The sequence below is a fragment of the Giraffa tippelskirchi genome, chromosome 8 (assembly GCF_054371585.1).
Source record: "Giraffa tippelskirchi isolate mGirTip1 chromosome 8, T2T-mGirTip1v1.2.pri, whole genome shotgun sequence".
In the NCBI taxonomy this organism is placed as follows: domain Eukaryota; kingdom Metazoa; phylum Chordata; class Mammalia; order Artiodactyla; family Giraffidae; genus Giraffa; species Giraffa tippelskirchi.
This window is the reverse complement of record NC_137282.1, coordinates 73,226,442-73,253,710: the sequence shown is the minus strand read 5'-3', so window position 1 is coordinate 73,253,710 and position 27,269 is coordinate 73,226,442. Positions and strand designations below refer to the sequence as shown.

At 52.0% G+C, this 27,269-nt stretch overlaps 1 protein-coding gene across 2 annotated transcripts in view; it reads right to left on the bottom strand.

Moving 5' to 3' along the window:
• Positions 1 to 5,351: 5,351 nt before the first annotated feature.
• Positions 5,352 to 27,269, bottom strand: part of LOC145518928 (uncharacterized) — a 480,773-nt gene continuing 458,855 nt past the window's right edge. Inside the window, exons 5-6 of one of the 2 annotated variants that reach the window (XR_014063466.1) lie at positions 7,671 to 8,019; positions 5,352 to 7,534 (exon numbers count right to left, since the gene is read on the bottom strand). Coding sequence is in view for 1 of the 2 variants with exons in the window: in XM_081524198.1 (XP_081380324.1) it covers positions 7,817 to 8,019 (203 nt within the window). In the remaining variant the exon portion in view is untranslated. Of the gene's footprint in view, positions 8,020 to 27,269 lie in introns of both variants that reach the window. The other variant, XM_081524198.1, reaches the window with a different exon arrangement.

Here is a 27,269-nt window from a genome sequence, read left to right as displayed (position 1 = left end):
TTCACTAACAGCATTTAGGGTCATGAGTGACAGCTCAGGAAAACTTAAGAGTCTCATGACGTAGGTAACTGCCTGGTTTGCACAGTAACCAGCAGATCCCAGCTAGAACCAGGCCTGGAACCCTCCCCAAGTTCTCACAGCCCCCCGCCCAGCTGTCAGATGGCAGTGGTCCCGCTACCACCGACTTGGGTCAAATGCAAATGGCCATGGCGATCTTAACTGGTGGTTTTAGACGCAGTGATTAGAGTAAAAGATGCCGACTGGGGGAAGAGGAAGGTGGGCCATTTCCGAAGGTCATGTTAACCCCTCGTGTACAAAGGAGCAAAAAGGACAAGCCACCCAGACAGAGGGTGATGAACCCAAAGAAACACGGAACCCCCACACCCTCACCGCGAAAAATCCTCTTTCCACTGGCCAGACACCACTGACTGTCCACCAGAGCAAAACTCTCACAAAGTCACTCCTTCCCGCCGACCACTGTCCCAAGCCAGCTGTTCTCTGGGTTTGGGGATCCTCCCATCGGTCATCGCTTTCAATTCCCACCTTTCAGATTCTTCTGGGCCAGGTAACCTGACCGCTGGTGGGCTCCGCGTCTGCGAACCGTGAGAGGAAGTGAATGTCAGGGAAGAAAACAAGCAGCTATTTCGGATGCACACTCCTGCCAGCAGATGGGGAGGAGGCAGCTCGTCGTCAGCACAGACAGGTGAGCTGGGAGAGATTGGACCGCGGAGCAGACCGGCGCAGGTCCAAAGACGACGGATGGGGCCTCTGAGCTGGCTTTAAAGCCGCCTTTCTGAGCCAGAGTTTCAACAGAGGAGCAAGATTCCCCACAGAGAACTTAACAGAGGGAGTTCAGCTGAGTTGGGTCATGCGGAAGGAAAACAGAGTCACACAGAGGCTGAGGGAGAAGGCGTGGAAAGAGGAGTGTGGAGACGGAGCAGGGGGCGGAGGGGGGCGTGGACGTGGAGCGGGGGGCGGAAGGGGGCGTGGACACGGAGCGGGGAGGCGGAGGGGGGCGTGGACGCGGAGCGGGGGGCGGAGGGGAGCGTGGACTCGGAGCAGGGCGGGGAGGCAGAATTATGGCCGAGTCCTGCCCCACGAGGCAGTGGCCATGCCGCGGCCCTTGGGTGACCATCTTACGCCGTCTGCCTCCCTCTCTCAGCTTACAGTTTGTCCCTCTGGGCCCTGAGCCGCAGGCCCGCACCAGGCATGTTTCCGGGGTCCCACTGTCCTGTGGGCAGGAAGGTCTGGACTGCAGTCCACCCCCGTTCCACCCCTGCCGTCCTGCAGTGCCCCCAGGGGGATGAACCAGACCCTCCCGGGGCAGCAGGCCACCTGTTAGTGCAGGTAAGGGTAAAACAGTAAGTGCTGCACACAGTGGGTGCTCTATCCTGCAAGACTTGCCTGGAATAAACCTGTCTCTTGTTGCCCAGTGGTGTTCCATTTCTTGCGACCCCAGGGACTGTAGCCTGCCAGGCTCCGCTGTCTGTGGGATTCTCCAGGCAAGAATACTGGGGTGGGTTGCCCTGCCCTCCTCCAGGGGATCTTCCTAACCCAGGGATCAAACCTGTGTCTCTTGCATCCCCTGGATTTGCAGGTGGATGCTTTATCACTCGGAGAAGGCAATGGCACCCCACTCCAGTACTCTTGCCTGGAAAATCCCTGGACGGAGAAGCCTGGTAGGCTATAGTCCATGGGGTCGCTAAGAGTCGGACACGACTGAGTGACTTCACTTTCACTTTTCCCTTTCATGCACTGGAGAAGGAAATGGCAACCCACTCCAGTATTCTTGCCTGGAGAATCCTAGGGACGGCGGAGTCTGGTGGACTGCCATCTATAGGGTCGCACAGAGTCGGACACGACTGAAGCGACTTAGCAGCAGCAGCAGCAGCAGCTTTATCACTGTGCCACCTGGGAAGCCCAAGCTCAGCTCTGCATACACTTAAGAGTCCCGAGTGTCAGACGGAGCACAGAGATCACAGAGCTGAGTGTGACTTGGGCTGCAGGTGGGAGGAGAACTCAGCGCAGCTGGTCTTGGCCAAACACACACACTGCACGCGCTGGGCCGTGGAAGTTGGAGCTGGGGGAGTAGTCGGGGCCCCGGGGGCACAGAGGCAAGGGCAAGACGGATTGGCACCCCAGGAGCAGGCTGACTTCTTACTGCGGCTTCACTGCTGTAGGGACGCTGTTAGGGCTGCGTTGCCTTCCTCCCACAGGAGTGCAGTAAGTCAGGCTTCAGAAGGTTTAGAATTGAGACTTGGGAGCTGGACCTGCCCACGGTCCCCCAGCTGAAAGCCAGCTGAGAGCCTGAACCCACAGGTCAGAAGTGCAGAGGGTCAGATGCTGCGGAAGCGGGGTGTCAAGGCCTGAGAAGGGCCTGTGGTTAGAGGCAGGGCCTGGGCGCTGAATGGGTGGCCCCTGGGGACAGCTCGGGGGACTGTCCAGGTGGCGGTCATGGCGGAGCCCTGGGAGAAGGGAGGGAAATCCCGGGCAAGACCTTTGACCACGGAATAGCATGTGGGAACTAAAAGCTCAGGAAATGGCAGATGGTGCCTGAAGGTAACTCACTGTCACTTTTAATCTATCTCTCCATTCTAACTTCAGGATTGAGTCAAGATCACATACTTCAGAGAAAATAGAATAAATACCAGTAGTGCCTCTGTTGGCCACAAAGCCACTGCTTTGGCTGTTTCTGAGCTGCTCTATGAAGGTTTAAAGAAGGGAGTGCGTGACAAACCACCACAGAGATGGAATTAAAAACATTTATCAACCGTGAGGCCACAGCACCGACCACTTGGGACGAATCCCAACCCCGCTGGGGTGGCGGCCGGTCACTGGGGCCAACGAGGCTGTCCTGGTGCAGAGCAGCTGGAGAACAGCCTTGGGATTCAGGGATGCACCTGGCTGAGCACCCTCCCCCCAAAAGGGGACTGTTCACCTTGAGAGACTCGCCAGCGGCAGGAGGATGCAGACGGCCACTGCCCAGCAGGTTCTGCCCTGACTCTGGACTCGTGGCCTCCTGCCTGTGGACTCTGCCCACCCCAGCTTGAGGCCCTCTGCTGAGGCCGCTGCAGGACACAGATAAGGTTGGGGTGCACTGCTCCATCTCCTTCCCAGGATGGAGGGCCCCCCAGGTTCTGAGCTGGCGGGACCAGGCGCTGGGCCAGCACCCACTTGAACAGACTCGGAGACTCTCAGAAGCACCGAGGTTCCCAGAGAAACACAAGACCACCCTGGATGTCCTGACGCTCTGCCCTGGGTCCACATCTGGGGCAGACTGTTCCTGAAGGTGGCTCGAGGAGAGGCATGATGCAAATCATGCCCTGCCAGGCCCGGCCGTGTGCAGAAGCCTGCGGGTCACACTCTCTTTTGGTGGCGGTTACTGGGGAACTTAGCATTCCTTTGCTGGTGACGAGTTTCAACAATTTTTAGTTTTTTTTTTTCTGGTGAAATCAACTTGAGTGATGAGACATATGCACACGGTGGCCTTCTGACCGAAGTGGGTCTGGGGTTCTGGGGTCCCAATGTGCTCCTCAACCTGCCTCGCCCTGCTGTGAGGCATGGAGGCCTGGAGCCAAGGAACACAGCCTGAGAACCTGGTGGGTTCCCTCCTCTCTGCCCACTCTCTGCGGTTACTAGACGGGCTGGCCCCGGGGGCTCACACACTCCCTCCTCGCACACGCTTGCCCTGCAGGGTCTGTGCCTCGTGCGGGGCCCAGACGCCTGCCTGGGAGCTGATCTAGGGAGCACGTGAGTAAAAGGAGCTGCTGAGGGGCGGCCTGGAGGAGGGGCCACTGGGCTGGGCTCTTGGGCAGAGACAGGGCATGGGGGCCTGGACAGGACACGGGGGTGCAGGAGTGGAAGGAGGGGCAGGCTGTCCAGCTTCGCCAGAACCCGGCTTGACACGCATGCTGGCTGAGAAGCACCAGCAAGACTCTGGTTGAGACGTGCGTCTCCTGGAGCCACGTCTCGCTGGCCCAGTTCTAGGGCTGCAGCTACTCAGGGTTCTTGTTCCATCCTGGGCGCCACGCCTCCACCACCCAGTGGGCCTCCTGGCAGAAGCATCAGAAAATCAAGTCAAAGCCCAGGAGGAGAGAACCAGCAATGGGGGTTCCAGAAAGACACCTCAGGACGCTGAACTTGTCGGCGCTTCTCCGCATCAGTGTGTGTCTCGTTCAGCAGCTTGTGTATATTTTACACGACACACAGCACAGCGGTTCTGCACTTGGTGTCATCATTAACGAAAGGGCCTTCTTTATCAACATCAAGGATGATTTTCCTTGTTGCTTAAGATTTCTTGTGTGATGAGATGATGAGCAATGTTTGCTTCCATCACCTGCTGGAAAGTAGCATTTCTTCTGAAATCAACCCTTGGAAAAGAAAATGGCTCCTATAAATCAGCGCTGCTGTGGCCCGGGCTGGGGGCCTGGCATGTTTCTCGGAGATAATGCTGCTCAGAAAGTAGCCCAGCGGATGCATCTCCACGCGGGTCCAGGACTTGCTCAGCCATGGCTCCTGCACCCGCCCACTGGTTCCTGTTGCCTAGCAACCCAGGATGTTCAGCCCAAGTCCTGAAGGCTGAGTTAATTCCTCTGAGCAGCAGAGGAATTAAATTAATTTATATCTTCCTGATACAACAACAACCCAGTGAAAACTGTGTCCTTTCCAACATGAACCCAGCTGGTCTCTCCTACCTGGTCCTTCACCAGAATCCATCATTTCAGCAGGCTCACCAGCTGCCTGGTTTTGGAGATGGGAAACCTAGCCTGGCATTTACAATTTCAATTCTTTCAAAATCTGGCTTGCTGTTTATATTCCATAGAGAGTGTTCTTGAATCTCTATCACCCCAGACTTTTGTGTGGAAGTTACACCGTATGTGAAAATGCACTGGTAACACAGCTGAACAGTTTCTTTGTAGGATACTGCAGTGTTCATCCCCGATTTAAAAACTGCTAATAATTCTTCACTCTTGACTCCACCTCAAGTTCCCTAAAAAGACTGTACCACAAAGTAGACATGGAACAAAGAACTGGTTCAAAATTGGGAAAGGAGTACATCAAGGCTGTGTATTGTCATCCTGCTTATTTAACTTATATACAGAATACATCATGAGACATGCCAGGCTGGATGAATCACAAACTGGAATCAGGATTGCTGGGAGAAATATCAATAACCTCAGATATGCAGATGACACCACCCTTATGGCAGAAAGTGAAAGGGAACTAAAGAGCCTCTTGATGAAAGTGAAAGAGGAGAGAGAAAAAGCTGGCTTAAAGCTCAACATTCAAAAAACTAAGATCATGGCATCCAGTCCCCAGTCACACTTCATGGCAAATAGATGGGGAAACAATGGAAACAGTGAGAGACTTTATTTTCTTGGGCTCCAAAATCACTGCAGATGGTGACTGCAGCCATGAAATTAAAAGATGCTTGCTCCTTGGAAAAAAAGCTATGACCAACCTAGACAGCATATTAAAAAGCAGAGACATTACTCTGCCAACAAAAGTCCATCTAGTCAAAGCTATGGTTTTTCCAGTAGTCATGTATGGATGTGAGAGTTGGACCATAAAGAAAGCTGAGTGCTGAAGAATTGATGCTTTTGAACTGTGGTGTTGGAGAAGAGTCTTGAGAGTCCCTTGGACTGCAAGGAGGTCAAACCAGTCCATCCTAAAGGAAATCAGTCCTGAGTGTTCATTGGAAGGACTGATGCTGAAGCTAAAGTCTCTGATGGTGGGAAAGATTGAAGGCAGGAGGAGAAGGGGATGACAGAGGATGAGATGGTTAAATGGCATCACTGACTCAATGGACATGAGTTTGAGCAAGCTCCGGGAGTTGGTGATGGACAGTGAAGTGTGTCGTGCTGCAGTCCATGGGGTCGCAAAGAGTAGGACACGATTGAGCAACTGAACAAAGTAGATGATGAGGTTTCGTCTCTGTAAGGTTGAGGAAATACTGCCCTAATCCAATGTAACGAAAATGTACCAGAAGTTATCTCCAGAATCTGTCTATAGAAAGGAATAAAATTCACAATTCCTATAATGTAAACAGCATGAGAACCCTGAAGTGCTGAGAGTCAGCTGTGGTTTTGATGTGATCCCCCATTCCCTGCATTGTTGGCAGGGAGAGTTGCAGAAAGAGGATGTGCTGACCCCCCAGTCTTCAACTTGGCTGTAGAATCTGGAAAGTCACTTTGCTTTGTAAGAGTTTATTTTATCATCTTAATCTTCGGGGGTATTATGAGGACAACGTGAAATAAGATGAAAAAGTCCTAGTAAAGTTTTGGATAACTATTTGTTTAAACAGTTTTAAAAAATTAAAGTGATTAAAAACTCCACTAATACTTGTTTCTTCACAGCTAATCAAAACAATTAGCTACAAGCACAAGTTCAATACTAAGCGGCTAGGACATGGGGAGTGGTTGCGGGGTGTTCAGGTGGGGGGTCTCACATGTAGAACAATTTTAACTTGATAGACTCGATGTTTCCATCTCGGTAACTCCATGCTTCTGACGAGAAGTGACTGGGGGCAGACGTCCGGGAGTCAGGAGCCTTCCAGGCGGTGTTAGGAGGTTCCTGGTGGCCATGCACACGCTTCCCATTCGTTGTCTGGTTATGATCAGTGTCAGTCTGTGGGTGCCGGATGGGGTCTCGTTATTCACTTCATTCCACTAAATGCCGACAGGTCTGAAAGTAGCACAGCTTCTCAACACTGACTGTCCTCATGAGGGAAACAACAGGACTTAAAGCCCAAAGAGAGGTCTGGGGCAGGACCGGTCAGATTTCAGGTGTTCACCCCATCAATCAATTTACAAACAACCTGTGCTTGGTACGTGGCTCATTTGGTGAAGACGTGAACCCAAGCTCATTCAGAGTCTCCCCGACAGTGACAAAGCACACCCTCTCAGAACGGAGCCCCTTCAAGGACCCCCAGCTGCAATGCTGATTGTGGGTATGGAGCATCAAGCCTTCCGAACAGGAGTGGGGTTGGTGGCTGGTGATCCCTTGGCAGATGGGTCAGGACAGCCCAGCACACACTCCCCGCTATGAAGCGGACGGAAAACCGGCCACGACACACAGGGACGTCCAGCCCTGAGTGTCCCTAACCAGAAAAACCCACCCTCCTCTGCCCGGACTCTGCTTCCCACCCCACTTCCTGACCTTCTTCAAATCTCTGGGAACTGAGCAAACCTTCCGAGTCCTCTGGCTAAACCCGCCCATCACTGCTCCATCACTAAAGCTTCGAGAAAACAGCTTTCCTCAGAATTCGCCTGCCACATCCAGCCCTCGCAACCTCAAGACCGTTCAAGTACACTCATGGGACAGTCAGACATTGCTTCAGGCTGGTAAAGGGTACAGACACATTTGCACAGCATCTTGCGGAAAACTTTAGGGTTTCATTAACTCTCAGAAACTGAGCCGTTATCCATCAGCCAGTAAACACCCTGTGTCTAAATGCATCTGGTTAAACCATGGATCTGCCATTTTAAAAGGTCAAAGCCAGTGAAATAGCAGGCACTGCATCTCCTTCAACAGACTAAAAGGAGAGAAATAATATATATTAGAATAACTTCCATCTGAAATCGGAAAATGCAGTAAGTTTTTATTCTCACTGAGAGAAAATGCTCAGTTATTCAGAACACTAGCCCAACCTAAATGACTACACTACTCACCATTTTTTTAAAATTTATATTTCCAAACACACTGCAGGAAGAACACAGAGGTCTTGTGAAGACAGAGAGCGGGCACAATTACAGGAGCGGTCGCTTTCATCACTTGTCTGCAGCAACTTTACAAGCTGTAGACCTGTGCCCTCCCTTCACAGCTGGACTAATGACGAAAATAACTGAGAGCGCAGCGCCTGCGACTGCAGCTCCGCTTTGCTCCCGTGAAGACATGCTTGGAAAACAAGGAAGTCTTTCAGGATGAGGGGGTGGGGGCTGGAGTACTTCACCGAGGAAGATAAACTTTGCCGTAGAAGAGGAGAAACACGGCCAGTAACCTGAAATGAAGAGAAAGCACCTGCAAGAAAGATGCCATTTTTAGTAAATATCAGATCTCAGTTTGTCTCGAAGCTGGCTGAAAGTATGTTTCCAAGGATCCGTCTGTCTTATCAGAAGTGAAAGCTTGCCATTAGCTTGTCCTGTTAGTGTTCAAAATAGATCTTAAAGCTACTAATTAAGGGGATAAACCCATGTTTCTAGGAGGCAGTGTTTAACCAGCTGGAATACTTATCTCATTACATTTCTTCTCTTCTAGTTTGCAACCCACACAAGACCTTGGAGCAGTGCTTAGAACAGGATGGGGCGGGGGGGTCTAAACTGGTTCTCTCTGCAGCTATTTCTATGGTGTCCGACCAAGGACCATTTGTGTGGATTATGACTGTAACTTGAGACCAATCCTTTGGACTTGGACCTTTTAAAAATGTACACAAGCAAGATGAGTAAAATAGGATAAAAACACAGAGATGCCCATGCTAACATACATGATCTGCTCAATACAGGGTGCCCTTAAGAATCCTGCAGCTCCCGAGACCTGGGACTCTTACCACATCACCCGAAGCTCAATGGGAACAAGGACGGGGGGCCGTAATGCCGAGGGTCTGCAGGCCCGTGGGCGGGGGAAGCCCGGAACCTGGATGGGCGGACTCAGGCCAGAGCCTGACCCCGGGCTACTGCCTGGGCTTCTCGGGTTGATGGCAAACCCTGGGCTTGTCGATGGGTCCCACTCAAATTCACGTACAGAGATGGCTGCTATCTGGCACTGATCAAGCACAGATGTTAGATGATTCATCAACAATCTGTGTCAGTTTATTTTTTAATAAATGCAGTTTGTGTTTCTGTGGCCACACTTTTTTTTAATTTAAAAAGCTTAGTTTGCTGCAGAAAGGTGATCCTTCTCACAGTCATTTTTAAAAGCAATTTTATGATTAAATCGGCCACTTCTGAAACTACACTGTAACAACCCTGAGTTCCGCATATTTGCAAGCAGCAAGAATAGGCACCCAAGTCAATTATGAACAGTCCTGTGATTGCCTTGAAAGCACTGCTGTAGCACCCACACGGTGTTATTCATTTAGTGAGACTGACAGAACTTCGGTCATATTTAAAAGGGAAAATGAGCAGAAGCAGCATTGGCAGCGTGTAAGGAGGTGGAGGCTGGAGTGTGGAGACGCTTCTCTAACCTACAACGCCCGTCTGCGATCAGAAGACCGTCCTCAGGGTCAGCAGGCACATGGGCGTTCTGCAAAGTGGGGAAGGCTTCCTATCTGCACAAGGCTGAGAGCCTGCAGCTCTCCCAGGGACGAGTTTGTTCCAAAACCAGCGAGGAAGTCTCTTCTGAATGACATGCAAAACGGTAGCAGAAACTTCATCCAGGAAAATAGCTGGAAAAACCTACAGGTCAGGAGCAGGGGGCCTCAGAATAAAGCAGGGGATCGATGCTGGGTTAGGAGTCGACAGTGCGAGTCACAGCTTTCCTGTGGGAGGGGCTGTGGCTCTGGTCCCCAGGGGGACCTCCAACCGCACACACAAGTGATAAGGAAGAGGAGCTTTGCTACACGGAAGGTGCAGAGCGCTCCGGACACTTGGTGACGAACCTTAGGCTGCGGGTCGGAGTGCTCCCCTGAAGAGATGACCTTTCACCCTGGAAGAAATGGGTTTCTGGGCCTCAGCAGGTGGGAGGCCTGGGGGGCTCTGAGGAGGGGAGCAGGGCTGATCCAAAAAGAAAGAATCCAGATGCCTCGGCGAAGCCTGGGAAGAAGTGAATGGGAGGGGCAGTCTCCAGGAAGGACTGAAGGAGCCAGGACTAGGACCACTGGGGTCGCCCTGTCCACATGCCCGCTCCCTGACCCCCTCTCCCCAGCCCGGGTCCGGCGCCCGCGCTGCTGGGCGCTGTCGTCTGGACGGGCCCAAGCCGGGGCTCCACGGGCCCCTCTGACACTCCACCTCCAGGGCCCTGAGGTCAGTCCTCCCAGGACCCAGACAATGGGCTGGCGGCCCGGAAGCAGGTGGGACCACGGCTCTTCCCAGAGGCCTGAGAGCATTCACTCCTGAAGACCAGAGGGCTTGGGGCACCCCCGGCTGCACCTCCAGCCTGACCCCGAGCCCTCCCTGCAGGCACCACTGCCCAGGTTCGCTGGTCACTGCGGGCTGGACCCGGAGGGTGAGGGCGCTCTGGGGGGGCAGGAGCGCCAGGGCGGTGGGACCAGTAAGCTCAGGAAGGTGGGCTTGGCTTCCCCGGGGCGGGGCCGGCCTGTCGGTCTCAGAGGCCCTGCGCCCCAGGCTGTGGGCAGGACTTGGCCTCTGATTCAGCCACGGCTTCTCCGCCCCACTGTCTCCAGGTTCTGAGCTGCACCCCAGAGAAAAAACTATCGCAGTTGGAACACAGACCAGAGAACTTGTGGAATAAAAGCAGCGCATTTAATGGCGTGTCTGCAAAGGCTTCATTGCTTCCTGCTCACCCCCTGCGACAGAGCTCAGAGACGTGTGGGCATTTTATTTGAGAAAAACCTACTTTCCTAGAAGTAAATACTCACCTCAGCAAATCCCTACCACCCACTACAACGCAAGCCCGTGTCTGTGCTGTTGGCTCACTCCTAGCCTTCAAACACACTTCAGGATGAGAGGCTCCAGCATATCTGAAAACGTCAACGTTTCACTGGGAGGGACACCGTGCTCCGCCCAGGGCAGATGCTGTGGGGGAGGTGGTCGCTGCTCTCTGAAGAGCCAGGCCGCCTTCCCGGAGGGTGATGTCCCATGCAGTATCCTCTGACACGCGTCACCGGCGTGGACGGCCGGCTGGTGCGGAGCCCCGGCCCCTCCCCGGCCAGTGTCCTGTTGTTCAGAAACTTCATGGTTCTGTCCTTCTCGGAGCCAGCCTGTGGACAGGGCCACCTCCGCTCTGGCCTCCGGCTGAGCCCACCGTGTGCCTTGTCCGTCCACACCGCACACCCCGCTCCCTGCATCTGGTTGGTCATGCGTGCACACATCCAAATTCCAAGACACACAAAAACTCCAAAGACAAAAATATCTTAATGCATTCGAATATCCAGTTTCTATGGAGACAGAAATCAAAGTGAACTAATGAGAGGGGTTTAAAACGTTTTTTTAAAAATACTTCCAGCCTGATGCTTTACATTTCTGGAGTGTGTTGAAATGCCCAGGAGCTGGTTATTATTCCAAACACATTTTGCTAAAAGGCAACCCCGCATTCTAATGCGATTTGTTGATGACAGCTCATTTTCATTGCTGCGCTCTTGCTGACCCTTACAAATGCTTTGATTACACGGTAAGATGGCAATTTTGAAACTTCTGGGCTCTGAGAAAGCTCTCTGATCCTTCTCACACCTGGACCCAGGGTGGTGCTGGTCCGCATGGGGCCGTGGGTGCAGATTCAATGTGCTGCTTCTTTCAAGGGACCCCATGAGATGTTTTGTAAGGTGTCACCAAATTCAGTTTGCAGATGACTGCACTCTGGATAATCCACCTAATTTCCAGGCCTTTCGCCCAGAATACAAGACTGTCCAAATACTCGCACAGAGCCTGGCACACGGTGCATTTTGTCACTTGTGTTATAGAGGAATTACAGACTGACCCTGACAATAACCTAGTTAGAAAAGTGAATTCCATTATGGCCTGTGCTGCTCTTGAAGATGTCTGCAGGACGCATACCCGAGAGATGGCCTTCCGTGCTCAGAGAAAACTGATGGAGGGGAAGACTGCCTCATGGTGATTGCTGCCCAAGGCTCTCCAGGGAGCTGACCCACCGCATGGCTGAACTCCAGCCCCGGTTCCCGGAGCTCAGCAGGGTGCCCCGCGCCGCCGCTGGAACGGCCTCACCGCAACCCCTGAGCACGTCTGCCTCTGTGCAGACTCCCCTCCCGCCTGTATCCCTCCGCGTCTGACCTTCCTAGGCTCCACGCACAACCTCGGAACTGGTCTTTTCTCCAAACAGTGGGCTCCTCGTGCCTCTCTCACCTCTGTGACTTGAACCCATGCACAGCGCCTGGCAGACTTGGAATCTCCACCATCTGAGGTGAGTACAGTCTGCATCCGTGGATAACAGATCCCCTGGCACCAAAACAGTGGTCCTGCACTTTCACAGGGGCTGCACCACTGGAGCGGGTCGGGGGTGTGCCCTCAGCCCCACGGAGCTGGGGAATCGGCTTTCACGATTTATGGGCCCCAAGCCGGGGCCCGATGCAGAGATCTGATTGCAGAGACGTTGTCACCAGCTATGAGTCCGTGTGCGCAAGGGCTGACCTCAGCCTGTCTCCACGTGTCACATGCCGGGCCCACAGCAGGGAAACTGACCCCAGATCCTGCATGTTGCCGACTGCGTCAGAGCAGAGATGACATGAAGGAAGGAAGCCTCCCTCTCACCGAGCTCCGCCCAGGCTGGTGCCGGTCTCCTGGATCTCCGGGTTCAGGCTGCATCCCTAACTCATGGGTTAAGGATGCATCCCTAACATCCCTAACTCAAGGGCTGCTTCCTGGGGAGCTGGGAGGGCGCCAGCTTGGCGGATGCGGGGCTCACGTTCTGCCCTGGGTGTAGGGCCAGCTGCTGTGTGAGCAGGTGGGCTGGGTGGTGAGGCCTTCTTTACAGTGCAGGGTGGCCCCCCATGAGGGCACAGCTGCGCCTGGGTCTCCCTGGAAGGTGGGCTGGGAGCCTGTGCACTGACCAGAACCGGGGCACACTCCTTAGAACCCTCTCGTCTGCACTCCTGTCAAGGCTGCTGCTCCGCGATGCCACCAGAACAGGGGACAAGGCTGGCGCAGGCCTGTGGATACTAACACCCTCCCAAGTCACAAAGCCCAGAGCCTGGATCCAACAACGGGGGCGGGGAGGTGCCATGGAGGGGCCTGAAAAAGATGAGTCTCTTCTCAAGTTGGGTGTCCCTGATGTGTATGCAGGGAGGCAGGCACTGCTTTAGAATAAATGCCCAAATCTGGTTTTTCCCTTTGACTGGGATTAAGAGAAGGGCTTCTCTGATGGCTCAAGTGAGAAAGAATCTGCCTGCAAAGCCAGAGATACAGGAGATGCAGGTTTGATCCCTGGGTTGGGAAGATTCCCTGGAGTAGGGAATGGCAACCTACTCCAGTATTCTTGCCTGAAGAATTCTGTGGTTGGAGGAACATTGCAGACTACAGTCCATGGGGTCGCAAAGAGTTGGACACGACTGAGCTACTAACACAAACATTGTTACTAAATCAGGAAAACATAATCTAGAAAGGACTTTCTAATCTAGAAAGGACTCAAACGTCCCACCTTCCCCCCCCACACTCCTGACACAAGGGATGCTATCAGGGTAGAAAAGGTTTGATGATGGGTGAGACCATTGGGTGGACTGAGCTGGAATGGGGCCCCCCAGCCTGAACCTCTCTGGGAGCTGCCTCTTTGCATACGCAATGGTGACCTTCATCACAAGCACCTTGCTGGGTGATTGAAAAAATTAAATGACACAGAAACCAGTGGCTATGCACCAAATGAGTGATGAGAAGCACAGAAGGTGGACCTGCACGTGTGTGCAAAGGTCAAGGCGGTGAGCAAGCAGAACACTGGCAGGAAGGCTTGGAGAATCCCATGGATGGAGGAGCCTGGTGGGCTGCAGTCCATGGGGTCGCTAAGAGTCGGACAGACTGAGCAACTTCACTTTCACTTTTCACTTTCATACATTGGAGAAGGAAATGGCAACCCACTCCAGTGTTCTTGCCTGGAGAATCCCAGGGACGGCGGAGCCTGCTGGGCTGCCATGTATGGGGTCACACAGAGTCGGACACGACTGAGGTGACTTAGCAGCAGTAGCAGGACCTGTGTTACTCATGTAACTCTAAGACCTGCCATGGAAATCAACAAGAAGTAAATGGTCTGGAATTCATGATGACGGGGACTTTCAAGTTTACAGTCTGAAGGTGTGATGAGTTTTCAAACATAGATGGTACGCATGTAAATGCATCAGAGCTTTAACTTAAAAAATTACAAGAACATGTTTACTAAGCAGTTTTTAAAGGACTGCTTATTACAGCACTTCTTTTAAAATAAAAAAGAATTATTTTTTTTGTACAAGTTCTAACTCTCAAGTAGTTGTTCAAATCGCATTTTTCTGTCTCTCAGGCTTGAGTAGAAAGAGAAACAAATATCAGAAGAGAGTTTTTCTCTGCTGCTCAGCTGCGGCGACAGCTGGCATCCTCGCACATCCATTCTGTAGCATTTTTCTGGTCCCAGAATACTTGCACATCCATTATTGAGAACTGCGATGTCAGATAATTACAGGGGAGAGGACTGTAAGAGGAAGACGAAGTTTGGAAGGAAGTGGGGGCTGCGGGGGGACGTGAGGAAGGGCCCCAGGTGGCCGCGGTCAACACAGAGCAGGCTAGTGACCGCCCGCGGGCCCCCAGCCTAGGACCGGTCCCGTCCCTGTCAGCCGCGCTCCGCACTCCCCAGCCCCCGCCACCCCTGTCAGCTGTGCTCCACGCGCCCCCCCGCCACGGTGTGAGCCAAGCTCCGCCCTGCCTCAATCAAGCCCCGCCCCCATCAGCCGTGCCCCGCCCCTATCAGCCGCGCTCCACCCTCCCCCCCGACCCGGGCCTCAGCGAGAGCTCCGCTCTGCCTCAATCAAACCCCGCCTCTGTCAGCTAAGCCCCGCCCCATCAGCCGTGCCCCGCCCACATCAGCCATACTCCGCCCCATCAGCCAAGCCCCGCCCCTATCAGCCGTGCTCCGCCCCTACCAGCCGCACTCCACCCACCCCCCGCCACCGCACGTGAGCCAAGCTCCCCTCTGCCTCAATCCAACTCCGCCTCCGTAAGCTAAGCTCCACCCCATCAGCCAAGTCCCGCCCCTGTAGGCCGTGCTCCGCCCCGGTCAGCCAAGCTCTGAGACGTGCTTCAGGAACAGGTCCTTCTTCCCGCAAGTTTTCACAGGAGGCCACGCTCACTGATCCAGCCCTGAGATCAGCCTTCAGAGCAAGGAGGGATCCTGGTTATGACGGCCCACCTGGTGACCCCGTTCCTAACTGTGGCTCTAGGGCCAGAGCCGTAAGTCCTGGGAGCTGATGAGACTGCACACTCTCAGCCCCCCTGACCCGGCCGTCTCAGACAGGTTGCACAGGCAGCCCCGGGTGAGGACCGCACTTGGGCACAAGTGTTGATTCCCCAGGGGCCACCCTAGGCTCGGCCCGGACTGAGAACCAAGCTGCGGGGTCAGGTTACCATGGAGTTGGGCCTCTCATCCTGGGTGATCCCTAGAAGGAAACAAGGCAGGATGATGGTCAGGACCAGAACAGCAGGGAGGCCCTCTGCCCAGGGGTGTTTGGGTCACCCTGCTTATTTAATTTATATGCAGAGTTCATCATGTGAAATGTCGGGCTGGATGAAGCACAGGCTGGAATCAAGATTGCCAGGAGAAATATCAATAACCTCAGATATGCTGATGATACCATCCTAATGGCAGAAAGCAAAGAGGAACTAAAGAGCTTCAACATTCAAAAAACGAAGATCATGGCATCTGGTTCCATCACTTCTTGGCAAATAGATGGGGAAAATGGGAACAGTGACAGGCTTTATTTTCCTGGGCTCCAAAATCACTGCAGTGCCTGAAGACATGAAATTAAAAGATGCTTGCTCCTTGGAAGAAAAGCTATGACAAACCTAGAGAGCACATTAAGAAGCAGACATATCACCTTGCTGACAAAGGTCCATTTAGTCAAAGCTATGGTTTTTTCAGTAGTCATGTACAGATGTGAGAGTTGGACCATAAAGAAGGCAGAGCGCTGAAGAATTGATGCTTTTGAACTGTGGTGTTGGAGAAGACTCTTGAGAGTCCCTTGGACAGCAAGGAGATCTAACCAGTCAATCCTAAAGGAGATCAGTCCTGAATATTCACTGGAAGGACTGATGCTGAAGCTGAAGCTCCAATACTTTGGCCACCTGATGTGAAGAGATGACTCACTGAAAAAGACCCTGATGCTGGGAACGACTGAAGGCAGGAGGATAAGGGGATGGCAGAGGACAAGAAGGTTGGATGGCATCACTGACTCACTGGACATGAGTTTGAGCAAGCTCCAGGAGATGGTGTGCTGGAGTCTATGGGGTCACAAAGAGTCAGACACAACTGAGTGATTGAACAACAACTATGTATGGCCTCATAAGACAACTGCACTGTGTTCAATTTGCACATCGGCTTCTGAAGGAGAATGTGAGCTTCACTGGGCACAGACTGTGCTCTGATGGTCTCTGAACAGCCAGACCCACCAGAGTGTTTGATGTTTAGCTGACATTCGAGGGATGATTGAAAAGCGCACAAAAGGTGGTGCACTGTCAAGAGTCAGGGTGAAGACGGAAATCCAGGCTCGTCGCTGTCCTCGCCATCTGTCCAGCACTTTCTCAGGGCTATCAGTGCAGCGCACTGGCGTTTAAACGCAGTGATGGGAACAGAAGGCTGAATGAGAAAGCTGAATCTCTACGTGGAAAATAGGTTTAAAAAGAATAGCAAAGAATGGTCCAAGTTTCTGAGATGGCTACCTGAAGTTTATGCATTTGAGCTTATTTAGTGATATTTTCTGGGGCTTCTCCAGTGGCTCAGCAGGAAAGCATCTACCTGCCAAAGCAGGAGATGCGGGTTTGATCCTTGGGTTGGGAAGATCCCCTGCAGGAGGAAATGGCAACCCACTCCAGTATTCTTGCCTGGGAAATCCCATGGACAGAGGAGCCTGGCAGGCTACAGTCCATGGGGTTGCAAAGAGTCAGATGTTTAGTAACTAAACAAAAGCACGTCATATTTTCTTTGGCATTTATTTGGATGTATAAGTCTCAACTGTTGGTGGTGTGGCTATGAAAAAATGCTGAGGCTGGTTGGGAGTAAGTATCTGAGAAGAGAAGAGACTGTGGTTAATAAAACTCTAAGTTACGGGATCATAAGCCTGAAGCAATGAGAAAAAAAGTTTGGGTGATGATGTGAAGGACTCCTCAGAATGTCCCATGAGGGGTCCATCTTTCTAATCCAAGAAAGGGTGCAAAGTCCACCATGGAAATGGCACCAGAGGAGAGGTGTCAAACAGAGGAGGTTATGAAGGCCTTGAATGTGGAAATGTCTCCAGTAACAGGAAAATCCTTGCAATTTCCCTTCTAGATAAGAATTGGAGGAGTTGATAGCATTGCTAGCAATTAAGAACAGAGTGTAAGCATCCATTTGTCTGGGCTTGGTTAAGTCCACTGTCAGGTTGTGGGAGTTACATGGATCCTGAACACCCGGGGGTGGGGACATGCTCTCTCCACCACAAATGCAGTGTGATCAGGAGGATCAGAACACTGGAAAAGCCACACAACTGTCAGAAGTATGTCAACTACAAGGCTGAAGCCACAGCTCTGTTTGCTTTTTTATAGAGCCAAGAGTGCAAATTTTAAAAAACCAATCATTTCCACTTCTGAATAATGTGACCCTGAACATTTTGGTCATGCCAGCTCGATGTTGCAGAAAAAGACTCAGTGATGTGAAAAGATAACCCTGAAACATAAAGCTAAAATAGTAGAAATAAAGAATGATGTTTGATGCCATAATTAACCTTGTGTGGGAGGGAGCGAGGAGAGGAAACATAAATAGGGCCATCTTTGGGGGGAAGGATTGTATCTTTTCATGTTCATCTGTGCTGTTTAAACTTTCTATGGTGATTATGAATTACTTTTGCAACATGAAAAAGGTTAAGTTATTTTTAAAGCATATGTTTGAGCTACCCAGTATTAACCCAGTATTATCTGTACTATTAAAAGGACAATATAATTAATGGTTGTCTAGCAAAGACTAAATATTAAGTGAATGATCAGTGAAGTTAATTGAAATCACAGTAAGAAGAGTAACTTCCACCAATATGTATGTTTACTTTCAAAAATCTTACTTATGGCAAAAGGCTTAAGTACAGCTGCCTGATAAAAATCACTAGATGCCAGATAATCTAGGTGAGAGGCACAATCCTAATGGCTGAACTGATCAATAGTGTGAGGATCTAGGCACGGATAAGACAGCCCTTCGGCTAAGTTGAGGAAAAGCCACCTGTCACTCTGTCCCTATTTGGTGCCTTGGACAGTCCCCACGAGAACTGAATGAATGAGTAAAGCCCACTTTTACTCTGTGTTATCAACCCTGAATATTCACTGGAAGGACTGATGCTGAAGCTCAACCTCCAATATTTTGGCCATCTGATGCAAAGAGCTGACTCACTGGAAAAGACTCTGATGTTGGGAAAAATTGAGGGCAAGAGGAGAAAGGGGCAGCAGAGGATGAGATGGTCGGATGGCATCACTGACTCAATGGACATTAGTTTGAGCAAACTCCAGGAGATAGTGAAGGACAGGGAAGCCTGGTGTGCTGCAGTTCATGGGGTTGCAAAGAGTTGGACATGACTGAACAACAACAATTAACTTGGAAAACAAATTTCCTTTATAACAGTGACACTTATTGAAAGATGAGGCTGAAGACACTTGTGTTATTTAAAGCACAGACATGAGTAAGGTATAATTTTATGCACTCACGTAATACAATGATAAATAGTATGTCCATAATTAAATCTCTAGAATCTATGGAAACTCAGAATGCATTTTAATGAAAAGATTAGCACTCAATAAACACTGCACACCAATTATATTAACATTTCTCTTCAGTCAAACATTACTTCTTCGAAATTGTGTTTCTTTGAGCTTGATTTTTATCCTCGGATTACATTTCTAATATGAAAATTTCCTTTCAGCGGCTCTTACATACTTGAACTGGAACTGCTGACTTTTCATTTTTCTGAGTAAGCACCAACCATTTGGCTAGAAAATCCCAGAGTGGGGAAGGTCTTTGTGCAGACATAGGTCCTTTGACGTTGGGTTTGTTTTTTAAGAGCTATTTCAGAAGTTACTCCTCCAATGTGGGCATAAAAGTAGCAGTTTAAAATGTGTGATTAAATGAATGGTTGTCAAAATCTGGGTTATGAAACAGCTCTGTGGACACCAGTGAACTCCTCAGAGATGAACACAGGGTAAAAGTGGGCTTTACTCATTCCACCAGCTCCATGGGGACTGTCCAGGTGCCAAACAGGGACAGAGTGACAAGTGGCTTTTCCTCCACTCAGCTGAACGGCTGTCTTACCCGTGCCGAGACCCTCACTGGAAGTGGAGAGGCGCCGGCCCCTGGTCTGCAGAAGCTGGCTCTGGGCGACAGTGCCCCGCCTGCTGCGGACGAGGTGATGGAAGCGAGGGGCGAGGTGGCGAGGGTCTGGGGCCGCACTCACGACCCCTGGAGCAGAGCCACCAGGCGTCAGCAGCGGGGCGCTCTGGGCTGGCCAGGCTGCTGTCAGAACAGCCCTCAAGTCTCTGCTTCTGCACCACCTCCCCATTTGATCGTATGTGATTCTCACAGCGAGTGCTCGCCTTCCAGCTGACAGATCTCCGTCACCCCCACGGCGGGTGAAGGGCTCCCAGCCGTTTCTGCACTGGAGTGGTGGGTATGGGCAGCCTGTTCGTGGTGAAGGGCCCAGTGAGCCACCCGGCTTCTGCATCCTCGAAAAGTTTGCTTTAACGCAACGTTCAGCCTATACAGTACTTTCTCGTGTGAGTCCATTTCAGTGTTAGACTCAACTGACATTATGGCACAGACTTGAACGGTATGTTAAAACAGAGACTGAACTCAAACGAGGCTGATTCAATTACAGCCTAACTTGGGACCATTTCTGTAATTTATACGTTTGGTGGAAGTTGTCCCAGGGCCTCTTACTTTAACCGACTTCTTTTTTCCACAACACTCTACTTCCTAGAAGGACAGGAGGTGAGAGGGGCTGAGAGCAGAGGCTGGAGCCAGGCGGCTCGTCCCGGCTCACTCTGCCATCTTCTGGGTCTGCCCTTGCCACCCCACTAACCTCCGTTCCCTGCTTCAACTGGGAACAGTGACAGGTGTACTCTAGCTGTTAAATGAGTTAAAAATCTCTAAAGCACTCACAGCACTGCCCTGCACATAGCGGATACTCTAACACCAAAATATTATCCCCTTAAAAAAACTGGGTTCATTTCTCAGCCATAAAAAAGAATGAAATAATGCCATTTGCACAACACGGATGGACCTAGAGACTATCATACTGAGTGCAGTAAGTCAGAAAGACAAAGATCACATGGTATCACTTATACTGTATATGGCATCTAAAATATGACATGAGTGAACATATTTACCAAACAGAAACTGACTCAGACACAGAAAACAAACTAATGGTTGCCAAGGTGTGTGGGAAGGATGAATTAGGAACTGGGATTAAACCACACAAAATGCTATGTATAAAATAGATAATCGACAAGAACCTACCATATACAGCACAAGGAGCTATACTCGATTTTTGTAAAAACCTATAAGGGAATACAATCTGAAAAGAATAGATGTATATGTATGTACCCTTGAAACTAACACAGCATTGTAGATGAATTCTGCTTCCACAAACAACAGACAAAACTGGACTCGGGCGCACCACCTAGTAACGCACACAGGAAGCAGGGCACAACCTCAGGATCCCCCAGCCCCTCCCCAACCCCCGGCATCGCCCAGCGCCTGCAGCGCGCCGTCCAAGGCGCCCGCACACGTTCATCTGAACCCAGAGGGCAGACAGGCAGGAGCGCGGGGTCAGAACTCGGCCTGTGTTCTGTGTTATTTCCACACTCAGTCCTTTGCCCCCACCATTCTCTGTTGCAATGGCTGCAATGTTTGTCTAGAAAAAAGAGTAGGGCCATGTGCCTGAAAACACGTAGGGTTAGGAACTGAGGATCAGAGAAGCCTTTGAATCTCAGCCCAGCAAGCAATGACTGTGTGATGCTGAAAAAGTGACTGAGGCTCTCTGAGCCCAGGTCCCTCGTCAGTGAGGAAAGACAGTAGAGCCGCTTGCCTGCGTGCCGCAGGAATCGGACACAGTGCAGGGAAAGTGTCCGCAGGGTCTCCCTGGGCATCGCAGCCCCGGCAGAAGGGACACCTCGGCGCCTGCTCCCCCCGCCCCCACCTCTCTGCACACAGGCGGGTCCCCAGCCCCGGGCTCAGCTGCCGGGGGCCGTCCGTCATGCGGTGCCTGGCTGGGCCCCCACCTAAACTCAACTCTGACCACACACTCTGTGCGGCCTCTGCTGCATGCTTTTCATCCCAGTTCCTAATCATGCGCAGCCACTGAGTTGGGGCTAGCTCAGATAATGACTTTCCATTTCTCTCACTTGCTCTCATCCAAGCCCAAACAGAAGCTGGTATTTCTTCATAAACAAGAACTACTTTTAGATGGCCAACCATATTTTAACAAACGTTCCTTCTTTCATGTTTATGTTTCATGTAAGTGAGGCTATTTCTAATGAAGAATATTGATTAATATCAGGGTATCTGTATGAGACCCCATTTGAATTCCAGCTCCATCCTGCTCAGGAAACAGTTGTGAGGCACAGTTGCCATGGCAACAAGCATCGTGTTTTTAGCAAACGCTCCTGCCTTCCCCTCTGTGAACCTCATTGTCTCCAGTCTGCAGACGCAAAGCGATTTTCTCAGGAAGCTCATGGTGGGAGAGGTCAAATACCACCCTTGAGAAAAGATCCGTGTGTGTGTTGCCCTGTTTCTGCTCCCCTGTGCAAAATATTTCTTCCTTTGTTGCTAGTTTCCCTACAGTATTTTTGACATAGTTAATTCTTCTTAAAAATAAAAACTGCATGGTGGAAAATGAGTGGTCAGTCACCCCTTATGTATGTGCAGTGGGTTTTCTCACAAGCCACAGCTCTTCGGGTCTTGGTTGGTTAAATCAAACCAAGAATTTAAAGCTTTAGAAAAACTCCTTTCACAGTCCAGGAAAACGGCTCCTGATGGGGGAACTGGTGAGATGGTTTGGAAAAGCCACTGTAACTGGCTGCGTGTGTTAACCCTCAGTGACACAGAGGCCAGGAAGGCTCTGTGGGCAGCCAGGAGTCAGGGTCGCCGAGTCACCTCCCTGCAGGGCTGGGGTCCACAGGAGGCCTGTCTCCAGAGCCGCACATTTCCCAGTACACAGCCCTGCCTCCCCGCCAGTAACGGGGAGAGCAGGACCTCGGCCTCGGAGACGGAGACGGAACAATGCTAGCGGTAGCTCCCTGCAGAGTGGCCTCTGGGGACAAAACAAACATTTGAGATGGACATGGTTGCAATATGGCAAGTCCTGTGCACGGGGAAGAGGTTATGTCATCCCTTGTGGCAAAAATACTTATCTTAACTGTATAAGCTGGGCTTAATATTTACCAAAACATTTGGTGGAGGTAGAGTAGGCTTTCCTCACACAGTCAGGGACCAGGGGAAGGAGCGGGAAGCCCCCCTGGCACCTGAGGACCCCGGGCAGTGAGATCTCCTCACCCCTGCTCAGAGGCGGGCTGGAACAGCGCTTCACGCACACAGTGTCCCAGACTTCCCTGGCGTGACAACTATGGAGCCGGGGGCTACCGCTCCTGAAGCCTGCGTGCCTAGAGCCCGCGCTCAGCACAAGAGACGCCACCGCAATGAGAGGCTCGTGCGTTGCAACTAGAGAACAGCCCCCGCTCGCCACAACTAGAGGAAAGCCAGATAAAGCATGGAAGACCCAGTGCAGCCAACAGTAATAATAATAAGTAAATAACAATAATAAATAGTAAATAATAATAATAATATACTGTGTTCTTGGGCCATAGACCAGGGGACTAAAACTGGGCTTCCCAGTTTTAGGGGCAACAAGTATTAACGCCGACTTTGGAGTTTATAAAGCTGTTGCTCACTGATCATCTCCTTTAAGACAGGTATTGTTAGCAAAGGAACAATACCTAGTTACCCCCATTCACCCGAGGTCACGGTAGGTGCACAGTCCCCAGTGCAAAGAACATGATTAAGCCTCAAGCAAATGCGGGAAATCTGGGGTGAAAACGCCAGCATGCTGACCTGAAGTGGTGTCTGTTGACTAAATAAGAAACCAGGTTTGGAGCGCACCGGTCTCCATCACAAACAGCCAAGACGTCCCAGCAGCAGGAGGAGGGATTGCCGTGGCTGCCATGACGTTGGCAAAACTGAAGTAGGAGAAAGGACAGCGAGGCCGCCTAGGCGTGGGTCTGACGGCCAGCCCTGCGCCCCGCACTGGCGAGCGCCCTCCGCCCTCGGCAGGCCCATACGCCCGTGCCGACAGGCCGGGACGCTGCCCACGTACAAACAGTGCTTTCTTTCCTTCAAAACACTCACTTTAATTCACCAACAGTATTTTCAGCAGCCCTGTGGTCCCTGTCGGCAGGACGGTCCAGCCTGCCTCCGAGACAGAGGTGCTCGGGCAGCGGGATGCGCTGGGTCTCCTCTGCCATCTGGGCTGGTTTCTCCCGCCCCTGTCCTGGGAATTCAACGACCCCAACTGTGTGCACCCTCAGTCTGTCAGGAAAGCTGGGTGCCGGTTCCTCAGTTCCCTCCAAAACAGTCCCATTCATTGAGAGGACAGCTCGCCCCGAGCCGAGCTCCCTGCTGGGGACCTGAAGGCAGAGGCCGGGCCCGCGCTGCCCATGGACCGTAGGCCCCTCAGTGCAGATGCCTTGGGAGGCGCTGGGGCCCCAACTGCCTGAGAAGCATCCTTGGGGGTGACGGCTGGGCTCAGGAGCACTCTCTTTCCTGTCTTCTCTCTGATGATGTCCACACAACGATCCTGGGCTTCCAGGTCTCGGAGGTGTACCCCTCTGTCTCTGAGACATCAGGGCGCTGGGGACTGGTGGGGATGTGTGTGCACTGGATCACACATGCCTCGTGGAGCAAGAGCAGTGACGGATCAGTAGATGTGTGCAGGGCGTGAGCAAACCTGGGCTCCTGCAGGTACAGAGGTCACCCCAGGCTCTGGCTCGCCCAGCTCCAAGGCCAGGAGGCTCACCCTCGGGGTCGGCCCCATCTCAGCGGGGTTTCAGATTTTTGCTGAATTTCTGTCTGTGGACCCAGAAGAAATCCCCAATCACTGGGTCATGCTTTTACTGCCCGGCAGGCAACAGTTTTGTCACACTGATGAGGAACACAGCTCAAACACTACCTGGGTGAAGGGCTTTCCCAGGTGGCTCACCAAACATGGCTGCAAATGAGTCTGCAGCACCCACGCCAGTGCCAGACAAGCAACCCCAGGCTCAGCAACAGGCCTCGTGCTGAGGCCTGTTGTTTCCGACGTGCTGTACAGGGTGCAGCTTCAGTGGTCTCTGCCCGGGGCAGGCTGGCGGGCTGTTCCGCCACTGCTGATGCCCCGCTGTGGACCACACATGCTGTGACCCACGTGCTTCATCACAGGCTGAACCAGGCCTGTAAGAGAGTGCCAAGCACGTGGAGGACTCTGGACAGGTTCTGTCCCCAAGGATGCAGGAAGCCTCCTAAGTGACCAATTTTCAAAACACACTCTTGGGCGTTGGTGGAAGGCAAGCCCGGCAGACCTCCCGGAGAAGACGTGCGCTTGCTCTTGGGCTCCCCTTTGGCGAGCGCTCTGCAGAGCATTGCCTGGGGACCCGGTCCAGCGGAAGCAGCCCCAAAGCGGGTGTTCAGAAGCCTCTGGACTGAAATGCCCCTGGATCAGAAGGGAGAGGTCAGAGGTCCAGGAGGGAGTGGCCTCCTATGGGCAGGAGCGGTCAGTGGGAGGCTGAGACAGGACCCGTGGCCCTGGAGGAGATCCAGTGAGCAAGGTCTCCCATCTCCTAAGGCCTTGTCCTGCGCTCCCGCATCTCTGCCTGTGGGTCCTGAACGGACCAGCCAGCTCCCTCTGAATGTGGATCAACCCAAACACACTGCAAGGGGAATAAACATGCTCCCCAGGCTAGCAGGTCCTCATGAGTCACTGCTGCCCAGGTATTTTATTGCCAAAACCCCAGAGCATGCCAGAGAACAGACAGAGGAAAGAACAGCTGGGGTGTAAATGCCTTCAATGTGAAAATTCCAAATGCGTTTCGCTGTTAATAAAAAGAAGACCCTGCCTTTCTAGAAATAACGTAAAACTAAAGTTTCATCAACTCAATGCCCAGCACACTTCACTCCCTACCCCGTGCCTGCACTTTCAGACAGCTCTGCCCCAGGAGTCTTCATGGCACAAGTAAGAATAAACGAGCAGACAAAGCTGTGGTTTCCTTGATTGGACTAATCTCTTCACTGCAAGTCCTTTAAACTAACTTGACGCTTTACCCTCCCTCCTGTCTTTCAAGGCATGTTTCTTGAATGTATGAGCAGTTTCTCAGATTAAATTTGGCAGCTGCTTTTGTAGAGAAAGCGGAGCCAATCAATGAGGAATTTCTAAGTGCTATAATCTCGATCTTGGCAACTGGCCTTTACAAATTGTCCATGCCGGGGGCAGTGGAGAGGAGAGCGCGGGGAGAGGAACACCTGCCCGGGCCCGGCATGAGCGGTGGGCACCGCGCCCGGCCACTCGCACCCCAGACCGAGCCCAGGTGACACGGGCCGTGACTGGCCAGCACGGGGCTTCAAGACCACGGACTGATTTAAGCACCAAGCAGTCCCTGATGCAGCTACACTGGCTTCTGCATTTTATGGATGAAAATCCCGAAGTGAAGAAGGAAAGGCTGATTGAGGGGCCCTGTGCCCCAGAGAATTGCAGAAAGAGGAAACCTTGGTGCGGGGTGCCTGCACCCAGGGCCTGCCTCATCCCGGGAGCAGCAGGTCCAGAGTCAGCCCACCCCTCACATTTCAGGGGGAGAAGCAGGAGCTGCCCTGGCCCTAGGGCGAGAGCCGGGTGAGAAGGTCTGCCCAGGCCAAGGCCCTGTGACCACTGCTTGGGGACAGCTGCTGTCTGACACCCACCCAGCGGGTGGCCTCACCCATCCGGCTCACACCACAACACCCAGAAATAAATGCTTCTTCTACTCGTTGCTACAACAGTTTAGTGATTTCCAGCGTTCAAAAACACTCACAGGATTCAAATGAAGGCTTCAGCATAACGGTTTTAACCAAGCAACAGACTGACACAAGGCGCAATTTTTATTAACAGCCTGAAGACACCCCAAAGGCGGGTCAGTGAGAGCTGCACTTGTGAACCCTGAGGACGGTGAATGGATGTTGTGATGGGGGTGACGATCGCCACCCTGGCTTATGTTCTCCGGCTCACAGGGTCACTTAATTTCACAAACACACACCTCCTGGTCCTCACATGCAGGGGCAGCTGCGGGAGCTTCACCCTGCGAGCCCCACCCCAGGCCCAGACACAGACCGCTGCCCTGACGCCCCAGGAGCAGGAACTGCGGGGCAGGCAGGGGTGAGCCCTCCCTACTCCTCCCGTTACTTTCTGTCGCTGCTCCACCTGCTGAGTTCTGTCCTGTATTTTACAGACAAACAGCCTCCGAATCACCCCTGGGTCATTCTGTTTTTCTTTGGAGACTGCAGTTGAAAGCTGATTCTCAGTGGAAATAAACTTGTGTACATGTTCATGATAGAGGTGCAGGCTTCATATGACTGACTTTGATGTTTCAACCAAGTACGGAGGTGGGTGCAAACCTCCCTGGACCTTACGGAAGAGTGATCCTGTATTGGGCTCTGTAGCCCGAGTCTCCCTTTAAACACCGCCGTCCCTGAGCCTGGAGACACTCTGGGTTTGCTGGAGGCAGCGCAAGCATAGCTTGCGGGTCCAGGCTTTCTGAACACAATCCCAGCTCCCTCCCTCAGGAGACTCCCATCGGCTGAGAGTCTCCTGGTCAGCAAAGCATCTCAGCTCAGCTTCCTTGCGTTCCAGGAGCGCAGGCCTGTTTACACACGTGACATAAATACGCCTAAGTGCCTCTACTAAATGCAGTGATGCAATTCTCGGCTTCCCTGGGCTCAGTGGTAAAGAACCTGCCTGCCAATCCAGGAGACACGGGTTCAGTCCCTGACCCAGGAAGATCCCACATGCCACAGAGCAGCTAAGCCTGTGGGCTGCAGCTACAGAGCCCGAGTTCTTGAGCCCGTGCTCGGTGACAAGAAAAGCCACCACAATGAGAAGCCTGTGCACCACAGCTAGAGGAGCCCTGCTCACCCCAACCAGAGGAAGCCCACACAGCAATGAAGACCCAGCACAGTCAGAAGTAAAGAAATTAAAAAAAAAATGACTGCATTGTGATCATATGCTACATACAGAAATAACAAATCATTACTCTGTACACCTAAAACCCACATGATGTATGTCAATTATACCTCAATTTTTAAATAATAAATTTGAAAAATGCTCACTATCATTTAATTAAGAATAAACATAATATGCATGTGAAAAAATGTAATGATGCTTTTCACTATTTCAACTGCAT